The following is an 11,633-nucleotide window of genomic DNA, read 5'->3' as shown; positions in this document are numbered from 1 at the left end:
TACATGCACTAAACCTGGGGAGAACTGACATCCCTGCTATGTTGACTCTTAACCTAGTGACACAGTCTCTACATTTACTTAGACCTTTGATTTTGTCATTAGCATTTTGTAGTGTTCCACATACGAGTTCTGGACATGTTTGTTAGATTTACACCTAAGGATTTCATTTATCTCAGCAGTTGTAAGTGGTATTTCCTTTCTAATTTGGGCGTTCACGTGATCATTCCTAGACTATGGAAGTAGGATGGGTTTTGTATGTTTCCTAATCTCGTATCTTGCAACCTTGCTGACCTCAATTTCAGCTGGAATTATTTTTGCAGATTCCTTGGCATTTTCTATGTAGACAATCATGTCGTATGCAAAGAGGGACAGGTTTATTTCTCTCTCTCTGATGTATAGATGTCGATGCATATGCAACGATAACGTTCAACTGTTAACAGTTGCCCGAGAGGTAGAAGATGACAGCGTGACTCTCACTTTGGGGAAGAAAGAAGAGGATGGTTCCCTCAAACGCGGTTGCTGCAGCTATTTCTATTGTCAGCTACTGGTGGTGGTGATGCTGCCTTTTGGTCTTAAAACTCCACCAAATCTTTGCTCCAAAGAGTCCTCTCATCTTTTGGCTGTATTCTTACGAGAGGATAGTGCTTGGGGTGCTAAGGGTAGAGCAGATAATAGGTGAGCTTATTGCACAGGTCCAATAAATTGCGTGCAAATATTCCCCCCCCCCCATTTCCCCAAACCCTTACCCTGGTCTGCCCGCCAGGGACCCCTTTGGGGGCAGCCAGGGGCAGAAGAGACTGCTTTTCGGGGCGTAGCCTCAGCCCCGGCGGTCTCAGCTCCTCCTAGACGCGCGGGGGCGCTGTGAGTTCCCCGTGCCGCGTGGCGGCACTCTTTCTCAGACTCCTTTGTTTGCACGGAGGCTTTCGGGACGGTGGCGGGAAGATGGCGGCCCCCAGGGACTGGCTGGGAGCGGTGGAGGAAGAGGGGAACTCGGGTCTTCAGGGGAGCTCGGGAGTGGAGGTGGTTTTTCCTTCTGATCCCGCCACGCCTGCCCCGCTGTGCCCTCACGGTGGGTGCGCGTTTGGGCTCTGCCGAGGTTTCGGGCGCAAGGGGCGGGGGTTAGCCTGAAGAGGCCATGGGCTTCTTACGGCTCCCAGATTTTTATGCTCTCTACCACCATGTGTGATCCCTAGAAAACGCCCTTTCTTCGGGACGTAGTGTTTTCAGCTTATTTAAGACACTGTCATAGGAAGTCCTCACTGTTGCGGTTTTGGCTCCGTGGCTGTTACATTCCCCTCCCCCCCCCTCCCCGCCAAGGGAACAGACAGTCTAAGCAAAGGGGATGCATGTTATTGAGTAAATCCGTTGCCAAGTACTTGTGGATTTCATTGGTTGTTTTGATATCTTTATTTTAAAAAGTTAGGGAGAAAGAGGGGCGTAGCTAGTCGACTGAGCCACAGACTCTTGATTTCCGCTCAGGTCTGGATTCCAGCGTGGTGGGATGGAGCCTCCCCGCCCCTCCCTCCGTGCGCTGAGCATGGAACCTGTTGAGGAGTGTCTGTGTCTCTCTCCCTCCGTCCTTTTCCCCCGCTCGCGCGCTCTCCCTCTCTAAAATAAAAGATAAAAATTTAAAAAGAAAGGGAGAAGAATAGCGTGAATTATTGCTTAGAAACCAGACCTAGTTTTTCTCTAACTTATGGAGAGAGGATGTGCCCAACTCCAAAAGCCCAAATTTTCACTGAAAGGATAACTGGGTGGAGGTGGCAAAATGCTCAGTTCTCTGGACCCTGGCCATGTTTTAGTCTCAGGAGCCAGGTCATTCATCATGTAGACAGCAACTGACTACGGCAGTTTCTTTCTGGAGAGACTAGTTTATAAAAGCCATTTCTTCTGTCATCAGTGTCTAAACATTGTGACGGAAAAAAAAAGTAATTAAACAGAGTGTCGGTTTAATTATGACAAATTGTGCGTAAAACCAAATCAAGCTTTATTTAAGGGCAGTGAAAACTAAGAACTTGATGTAGATGACGATTGTTGGTATGTTTTGTCCCTTTCTGGAACTAGGACCCACTCTTCTGTTTGTAAAGGTGAACCAAGGGAAAGAAGAATCACGGAGGTTTTATGCCTGCTCAGCCTGTAGAGATAGAAAAGACTGTAATTTTTTTCAATGGGAAGATGAAAAGGTATATCAACTTTGTGGACATATATGTTTTTATTTTTGATGTATGTGACAATTTGTTTGAGAATGTGTGAACCAATAAAAACGCAGTTTGAGCATTAAATGAGATAAATCTCTTTGGATAGATGAAGACATGGTTTTTGGGTCAAGGGACTGGAGTTTAGACCTACTCTCAACTTAACTCTGATTACTGATATTGTAAATAACTGTCTCAAAGACAGTTCCCTTTAAGATTCAGAGGTGTTAGTATAGATTTCTCCCTAACGAGTCTACGTTGTGATCATTTCAGGCTAGTGTTTTAGAAAAACTTTTTTTTTTTAACATTTGAGTGAGCATCCTTTATACAGTTACTATATGACTGATGAAAGCACCTAGAGATGTAGTTATCAGCTTGGTATCTTCTTGGACTCAGCTCCAGTTGAAGTTTCTGAAAATTTTGTCTAGAAAAATCCCAGCTTTGTTGGGTTTATTGGAATACAGTCTTGTATACGACTCTCCTGCACGTCTGTTAAAATCACTGTGAGATAATCCTGCAGGGCTTTAATATGTTAGGTATTGCTTCGTACGACTCTAGAACTTTACCAGTTTAATGTGTTTTGTTTTGTTTTCCCCTGAAACAGATGCTTGTTTACAACATTGAGCTGCTCTAATTGGCCTCTTAATGTCAGAATGTGATACCGGGTTTTCTAGGATGATAGCAAGTTTGGTAGTTTATTAAATGTTTTTTTAATTCTTTTCCAGTTGTCAGAAGCTAGACTTGCTGCCCGAGAAGCTCATAACCGAAGATGTCAGCCGCCTCTATCCCGAACGCAGTGTGCAGAAAGGTGCTGATGTGGTGTCATTTTTATTATTTTTGTTTTGTTTTTTTCCTGGGCCCTTAAATTTACTTTCATACTTTAAAAAGGTTTTATTATGGTAAAATATATATAACATAACATTTTCCATTTTAATAATTTTAAATGTACAGTTCAGTGGCATTAACTGTAGTCACAGTTATGCGATTGTCACCGTTATATATTTCCAAAACCTTTTCATCACCCCAAACAGAAACTTTCCTATCATCAAGCAGTAACTTCCCATTCCAGTTCTTCCCAAACCCTGGTAAGCTCTCATACAATTTATGTCTCTATGAATTTGACTGTTCTGGTTACCCCATGTAAGTGGAATTATGTATTTCTGCTTTGGCTTTTTTTGTGCCTGGTTAATTTCACTTAGCATGTTTTCAGGGTTCGTTCATGTTGTGGCTTGTGTCAGAACCTCATCCTTTTTATGTCTGAGTAATACTGCATCACACACACGCACACACACACACACACGCCACATTTTGTTGATCTATTCATCAGTGAGCACCATTTCCACCTTTTGGCTGTTGTGACTAATGCTACAGAGAACACTGGCATACGAATGTCTGCTTGAGTCTCTGTTTTTGTTTTTTTTTTTTTTTTTAATTTTTTTTTTTTTTAACGTTTATTTATTTTTGAGACAGAGACACAGAGCATGAAGGGGGGAGGGGCAGAGAGAGAAGGAGACACAGAATCGGAAGCAGGCTCCAGGCTCCGAGCCATCAGCCCAGAGCCTGACACGGGGCTCGAACTCCCGGACCACGAGATCGTGACCTGAGCTGAAGTCGGACGCTTAACTGACTGCGCCACCCAGGCGCCCCGAGTCTCTGTTTTCAAGTCTTTTCTATATATACCTAGGAGTGGGATTATCGGATCATACGATATTTCTGTGTTTAGTGTTTTGGTGAACCACCAAACTCTTACCCACAATGGCTGCACCATTTTACATCCCTACCAGCAACGTACAAGGATTCCAGTCTCTCCACATCCTTGTCGATACTTACTATTGTGTGTGTGTGTGTGTGTGTGTGTGTGTGTGTGTGTGTGTGTGTGTTTTAATTATCTTAGTACTTGTGAAGTGATGTGTCATTGTGGTGTTGAATTTTAGGTCCCTAATGAGTAATGATGTTGATTATCTTTTCATGTGCTTGTTGGCCATTTGTATATCTTCTTTGGAGAAATGTCTATTCAAGTCCCTTGTTCATCTTTAATACGGTTGTAATTCTTGTTGTCGAATTGCAGGAATTCTTTATATGTTGAGGGACATCAGACCCTTATCAGATACAGGATTTTTACACACTTTTTCCTATTCTGTAAATAGCCTTTTCACTTTCTTGATGATGTTCTTTGATGCACAAGAGTTTTTAAATTTGATCAAGTCCAATTTATCAAATTTTTGCTTTTGTTTTCTTTGCTTTTTGATGATATAGCTAGGAATCCATGACCCTATCCACTGTTATGAAGATTTACCATAATGTTTCTATTTTGCAGCACTAAAAGAAACAAAACACTTTTCGAAAACTGTGGACATTTATTTTTAAAAATCTACATTGTTGAAATATTTTATTGAGTGACTGGAAGTTGACTCCTGGATTTAATTCTTGGGAGATCTGTGAAAGGCCACTTCCTTCTGTGTCACAGGCCTTGTTCCTGTGTGCTGGGAGAAGCTCCTTGCGAAGCCCCTGGTCTGGGCTGCTGGTGACAAATAGGTTTTTACTCTCACAGCAAGTGCGCTGGCTCCCTGGGCTGCTGTGTTCAGAAGGATTCTGAGGTCTTATCTAGGCTAAGTGGAAAGGAGAACTAGACTCTATTAAAAACATCTTTCTTGAGCTTCTTGGATTTTGAAGTCCTCTGATGGAGGAGGCTTTTCACAGGATAACTTGATCACCCCTAACCAAAGTACTTAATCAGTGATGACCATTTACTATATGGGAATTCAGTAAACAGTACAACATATTTAAAAGGAAATTAATGTAAATTGAGCACTACTGTGAGCGGGCTAGTGGGCTAAGTGTTTCACATGAGAATTATTTAATCTTGCTGAGGCAGTTTATTTACTTAGATGAGAAAATTGAGGCCTGGCGCAGATGAGGAACCTCATTAAAGCCATTACTACTGGAATGGCTTAGCGGTGACGCAGACTTACGCCCCTGATTCTAAAACATTTTTAAACATGAAAGCAGACGCAAATTAACATATGGTATGTGCTGATTTAAGGAGATCTAAGTAGATAAAACATGAGTTCTATAGAGATCTATCGTAATGACAAAGAATACCAAAGACGCAGAAAGTACAAAGTAGAAAAATACCACCTGTGATCTCTCCCCTTGAGCCCCTCATTTTGTTCATTTTGTAGTATTTCCTCTCAGCCTTTTTGACCTGTGCTAAAGTTTATTTTACAAGGTTGTCATCATAATGTATACATAGTCTCTTCTACTTTGCCATTTCAATTCTACCTGATAAGCATCTTTTTTATATTATTACATAAGGATATTGGTGATTCACTTAAACTATAAGAACATCTTGGTGATCTTGTTTCCTTGTATAAGAACATTTCAGTCTGGAGCTAAACCACTGTTCTGTCTTTGTGCTGCCAGGATACGGCTTTTTGATAATAATTTTTGAAATTCCTATTTCATGTTAATTGGAATATCAAAGCATTGGCTAAAATATGAAGAATTAAAGAATTTTCAAAAGGTTGTTTCTCAGAGGTCGTACTGTCATTTGTAATCTAGTGCTGATTCTTTAGAACATGTCTTTTTAAATTTTATTATTATTTTTTTTAATGTTTATTTATTTTTGAGAGAGAGACAGAGCCTGAGTAGGGGCGGAGCAGAGAGAGAGGAGACACAGAATCCAAAGCAGGCTCCAGGCTCCAAGCTGTCAGCAGAGAGCCTGACACAGGGCTTAAACCCATGAACCATGAGATCGTGACCTGAGCCGAAGTCAGATGCTTAACTGACAGAGCAACCCAGGCGCCCTGAGAACATGTCTTAATAAAATAATTTTCAACATCTGAGATCATCTGTAACCCATAACCTTGGATTTTGTTGCCCAAGCTTGCTTGCTTGTTTGCTGCTTCTTTTCTTCCTCTTCCTTCCTCTTCTTTCCTTCCTTTCTTCTTCCATCCATCCATCCATCCATCCATCCATCCATCCATCCATCCATTCTTTGTTGAGGTCTCAAAAAGAACTTAAAATGCAAGTAATGGAGTTGAGATACACAAAGATAACATCGTGCTAAGAAGAATGTGTTAAATGTAGACAGTATTTATAGAAAAAAAGCTGGGTGTCCTGGGAGGTCAGCAGTGATACAGCTACCTTGTGCCTTAGCTGATCAGTACCGGTTAAGGACATGGGACTGGAACAGGTTTTGGAGGATGGGTAGAAGTTGAAGCTTTTTGAAATGCACTGGCATTGATTTCACTGTCTTGCTCTGTGATTGATGCTGCATGCTTTCTTATATGCTTTCTGTGGAGTAAAACATTTGAAATCAGTCATTCCTCTAAACACGTAAAATTTTGGCTTTTTAAAATCAAGGGCTTATTGGGGCGCCTGGGTGGCGCAGTCGGTTAAGCGTCCGACTTCAGCCAGGTCACGATCTCGCGGTCCGTGAGTTCGAGCCCCGCGTCAGGCTCTGGGCTGATGGCTCGGAGCCTGGAGCCTGTTTCCGATTCTGTGTCTCCCTCTCTCTCTGCCTCTCCCCCGTTCATGCTCTGTCTCTCTCTGTCCCAAAAATAAATAAACGTTCAAAAAAAAAAATAAAATAAAATCAAGGGCTTACTAAGTTAATTATTCTATGTTATTAAGTACCTGTTCTCTGAGTGTGTCTTCAGCTAGAAACTCGCAATTCGTTCCTGTGTGTAAATGACCCAAAGGATGATGTACTGTTACTTGACGTTGTAATTGTTTTCTAAGTGAACTTTCTACAACTCATTTACAAATGGTCTTAGGAAATAACTACACCATTTGAAAGTATTAAAATGCATTTAAGTGTGATTCCTATTCTATAAAGCAAACTTTTATCTGTTACTGTGGAGTAACAATAGCTTTTCATTGGTAATTTCTTTTCCAAATTGCTAGAAAAGAAATATGTAGCTAGCCATATAAATTGGCTTGTTATACTTGATTTTTATTACGGAACTGGCTGTCCTGCACAGATGGCTAGGTGCTACAGAAGAGGATAGGATATTTGTTTTTTTAACCTCACTCTTTGAGCCATGCTTTTGATTTCATGTGTTCAGTTGACAGATTTACATTTTGTGTCTGAGATTTGACTTTCCTTATAGTTTCTAGCTGCCTGTCATGCCCTGAGATGTTATTCTATTATGTAGTGTGCTGGCACCTCTATTGTGACCTATGAAGTCTTAGAGAAGATATATTTTAATGCTAAAATAAGCAATAATTTATGTGCATCCATATGGTTTTGTTTAGTTGATAACTTCATTTGGTTACGTTTTTTTCAGAGCTCAATTTAAACTCAGATTTTCAAGGTCTGCTATTAGGGAAATGCCATAAACGTAATTCGTCTACTCCAGGAAAGGCAAATGGAACATCAAATGGAGATCAATAAAAATGACATTTCAAAATGCTAGCCTGCAATTTGTGAATCATGCTGAGCCATGCAGCAGAATGAATTTCCTCTGTCCCCCCCCACCCACCCCCAGTATGTGTAGAAAGTACCAATAAGGGGGCGCCTGGGTGGCGCAGTCGGTTGGGCGTCCGACTTCAGCCAGGTCACGATCTCGCGGTCCGTGAGTTCGAGCCCCGCGTCGGGCTCTGGGCTGATGGCTCAGAGCCTGGAGCCTGTTTCCGATTCTGTGTCTCCCTCTCTCTCTGCCCCTCCCCCGTTCATGCTCTGTCTCTCTCTGTCCCAAAAATAAATAAACGTTGAAAAAAATTTAAAAAAAAAAAAAAAAAAAAAAAAAAAAAGAAAGTACCAATAAGGAGGGAGAGCTGAGTAATCTTCAGTTTTCATGTTCTCATGTTCTTCCTACCAAACCTCTAAAAAGCCTTGTGTCTGAATATTAAATTTAAAGCAGTATACTTGAATGATTATGATGTGATTTTGAATAGAAAGATAAACGTACAAGATCTCAGTTTATCTTTTGTCAGGGAAAGGTTAACAAACCAGCAGTAAAACTTTCCGAAGAGCAATTTTGACAGGGCACAAAGATCTCGAGGTGGAGGTTCACTTAACAGTATTCTTCTTTTCCTTTGTTTACAAGTAATTAAACTCAGTGTCCTCCGTGCCTTCAGAGAGTCCTGTGTCATGAGCAAATCGTACACCGGTCATTCATGGTGTTTTTAAACTTTCGTCTCTTCCTGGTAAATTTGCGTCTTCCTCCTTCCGTGGGCATCGCTTGGTGAGTGATAGGCGGTCCTTTGGACTGGGTTCAAGTAACAGACCCTGACACAGCTCTAGCTGTGGGGGTCTTCCTTCTCTTTGTTCCTATAAAGCCCTCGATTTTTGTCGTCATTCTTTCAAGGATGGGTATTTACTTCCCTAATACCCAACGTATGCCCTGTTGTTCCGTTTTAGTTCCTGACTGCACGTGTCATACCCTTGCGTTTGGGGACCGAATCGTAGGTGACGGCAGTGACACGTGTAGTTCCAGCAGTGCATTGGGCCGAGTTGAAGAGATGGTACCATGAAGGGCCGGGACAATTTTGCACGTGGAGGGGGTGGGGAGGGACCATCCCAACCACATCATGCCCTCCGTCTGGCTGATGGCGTTAAAAACCCTGTCTCTGTTGTAGTGAAAAAATACGCATCTTAGAAGTGATGAAATGGGGATGGCCGGATTTTGCTTTGTGATCCTGTCTGACTGGCTTTCGTTTAGTGGCTAGATTTATCTCATTTTCATAGCGGGTATAATAGATAACACTTGATCTTGGTTTTGCTGTATTAACTTGATGCTTCCTGGTTTTCTTCTCTTTGTTCTCTTTTACTATGTGGCGTATGTTGGCTTTGCTTCGTTTCATTTAATGTGTGCTGCCTCTGTTTTTTTGTTGTCCTTACGGTTGCTTTTCTAGCTTTTTATATCCTATTTAATCCTTTCTTTAGATGGTCTTCATCCATCTAAAAGTGAGAGATAATGAACTATCCCATTTTGGTTGATTATTTCTTTTTAGGAATACCCTTTATGCCCTTGACTATTGCTTATTGCTCTGTCCCTCGATTTTTCTCTTTGAAATGATATCTTTTGGTCTCTGCCTCTAACACATGAGAGCACCAGTGTCCTTAACACTGTCTCCCACTTTCTCTGGGACTTCTCTGACCTCTTGTGTTGGGATTTACGTTATTTACATTTTATACTGTAACCATAATGCCCATATGATTCCGTTTTTATTCTGTGGTTAAATGGATTCGGTGCTTCCTGGAAGCCCCTTTGGTGTACTTGCTTTATTTATCTCCCCTATGGCTAACATTCATATTCTCGTGGTTTTTACTTTTTAAATAAAAGTCTCACATTCATCAGAAATTTTCAATAAAAATTCCTATGTGGCTGTTGTATGATTCTGTTGATATGAAATACCCCAAACAGGCAAATCTGTTGAGGCAGAAAGCAGAGGCATGCTTGCTAGGGGCTGGGGGTTGGGGAACGAGGAATGACTGTGGACGGGTTCAAGGTTTCTTTTTTTTTTTTCTTAATTTTTTTTTTTTTTTCAACGTTTATTTATTTTTGGGACAGAGAGAGACAGAGCATGAACGGGGGAGGGGCAGAGAGAGAGGGAGACACAGAATCGGAAACAGGCTCCAGGCTCCGAGCCATCAGCCCAGAGCCCGACGCGGGGCTCGAACTCACGGACCAAGAGATCGTGACCTGGCTGAAGTCGGACGCTTAACCGACTGCGCCACCCAGGCGCCCCTCAAGGTTTCTTTTTGAGGTGATGACGATGGTCTGGAATTAGATTGTGGTGATAGTCGCCCACTTCATGAACACTCTAAAAACTGCTGAATTGTACACTTTAGAAGAGTGGTTGTACGTATGAGTTAAATTTCAGTCAAACCAAAATCTTTACATGGCAATGGAATCAAACAGTTCTGTGAGGTTTCACAAAGAACAACGCTCCTGTTTCCACCCTTACGTTTCTCCTCCCCAGCAGCAACTACAGTCAGCCGTTCTGGCTAATTATTTTAGAGTTTGCCTTCCTGTCTGTGAAATACAAAACATGCTCGCATTGCCACTTCCTGATTTATCAGGTTTTGGAATTATCTATTTCCTGTGGAAGAGGAGGGTTCACCTTTCTTCCTCTCCTCTCCTGCCCTCTCCCCTTCACCTCTACCGCCCCCCACCTCAGAATCTGTACCTTTTCACTACCCCATTTGTATATGGTTACATCATAATTTTTGGGTTAGATTCATATTTTAGTGTTTGCATTATTATAACCGTGTAAGTGCTGCTCATAGCTGAACCATATAAGAAACCAAAGTGAAAAGCTGAACCATATAAGCTTTTTGTTTTCTTTGGAGTTAAGAATAGTCTTGGATTTTTTTACTGTTGTAGCTGCTATTTGCTTATTTATGTGCTTATCACTGCTCCAATCGCAAACCCTCTGCCAGTTGTCTGAATCCTTTCAGAACATTCAGATGTAACACAGTCTTTTAGATCTTAGAGAAATCTGTCCTAGGGCTTTAAGAAATGCTCCAGCCTGGAATGGTTTCCCTTTCTACCTGGCACCTAGCAGTCCTGCAGTTTCTTCAGCAAGGACTTAGATTATATGACTACATAACCTGAGTTCTACGAAGTCCTTTATTCTTTTTTTTTTTTAAGGTAGTTTTTCTCGGGTACTTTTTTATGTTTGTTTCTTTTTTTTTTTAATGTTTATTTATTTTTGAGAGAGAGAGAGAGAGAGAGCATGTGCAGGAGAGGGGCAGAGAGAGAGGGAGACGCAGAATCTGAAGGAGGCTCCAGGCTCTGAGCTGTCAGCACAGAGCCTGACGCGGGGCTTGAACCCATGAACTGTTGAGATCGTGACCTGAGCCGAAGATGGACACTTAACTGACTGAGCCACCCAGGTGCCCACCTGCTTTATTCTTGAGTGGCACTGACCCAACTATAAAATTATTCAGATTACATGTTTTCCTTGGAACAATTGCAGGATTGCATCATGTCCTTCAGAGCAGGACTTCTTAAATGATCTGTGTTAAAGGATCGGTCTTTTGTCTGTTGGCTTTTTTATGTTCTTGTTTTCATTTCCTACCCATTGGGGTCAGATACTTTTGTAAACCTGGTAAAGATAAAGTAAAGTAAAATGAAAGTCAAATGAAGAAAAGAGAAGACATACAAAATACAAGCCCACATTTTTTATTGTTAATTTGAACAGACATGAAAGTGCTCTAACTGGTATAAAAATTCTAAATACATACTCTTGATGTCTGTCTTTGTGTCATCGGGAACTGGTAACAGTTGACTGCCAGCACCAGTTCGTGGCCACTTTGTGAGGAACACTGATCTAGAGTTAAATGTGGTGCTGTAGAAATCTGAGGCCAACCTGATTTTTACTATCCAACAATTTTGAAATCTTACGTTTCTGGAAATACCTTTATCTGTGCCGATACTTGACTGATACCTTTGCAGATGATGGAATTCTACGTTGGAAATATTT

The 11,633-nt window shown here is 41.5% G+C and overlaps 1 protein-coding gene across 1 annotated transcript in view; it reads left to right on the top strand.

Annotated features, from left to right (window-relative positions):
• The first annotated feature begins 910 nt into the window (after positions 1–910).
• ZCCHC4 (zinc finger CCHC-type containing 4) overlaps positions 911–11,633 on the top strand; it is a 54,968-nt gene continuing 44,245 nt past the window's right edge. The window contains exons 1-3 of the mRNA XM_043572856.1: positions 911–1,069; positions 2,065–2,183; positions 2,921–3,003. Of these exons, the coding sequence (XP_043428791.1) occupies positions 943–1,069; positions 2,065–2,183; positions 2,921–3,003 (329 nt within the window). The 5' untranslated portion in view covers positions 911–942. The remainder of the gene's footprint in view (positions 1,070–2,064; positions 2,184–2,920; positions 3,004–11,633) is intronic.

Source organism: Prionailurus bengalensis, chromosome B1, assembly GCF_016509475.1.
Source record: "Prionailurus bengalensis isolate Pbe53 chromosome B1, Fcat_Pben_1.1_paternal_pri, whole genome shotgun sequence".
In the NCBI taxonomy this organism is placed as follows: Eukaryota; Metazoa; Chordata; class Mammalia; order Carnivora; family Felidae; genus Prionailurus; species Prionailurus bengalensis.
Note: the sequence above shows the minus strand (reverse complement) of the source record. Positions and strands in the feature narration are given on the sequence as shown.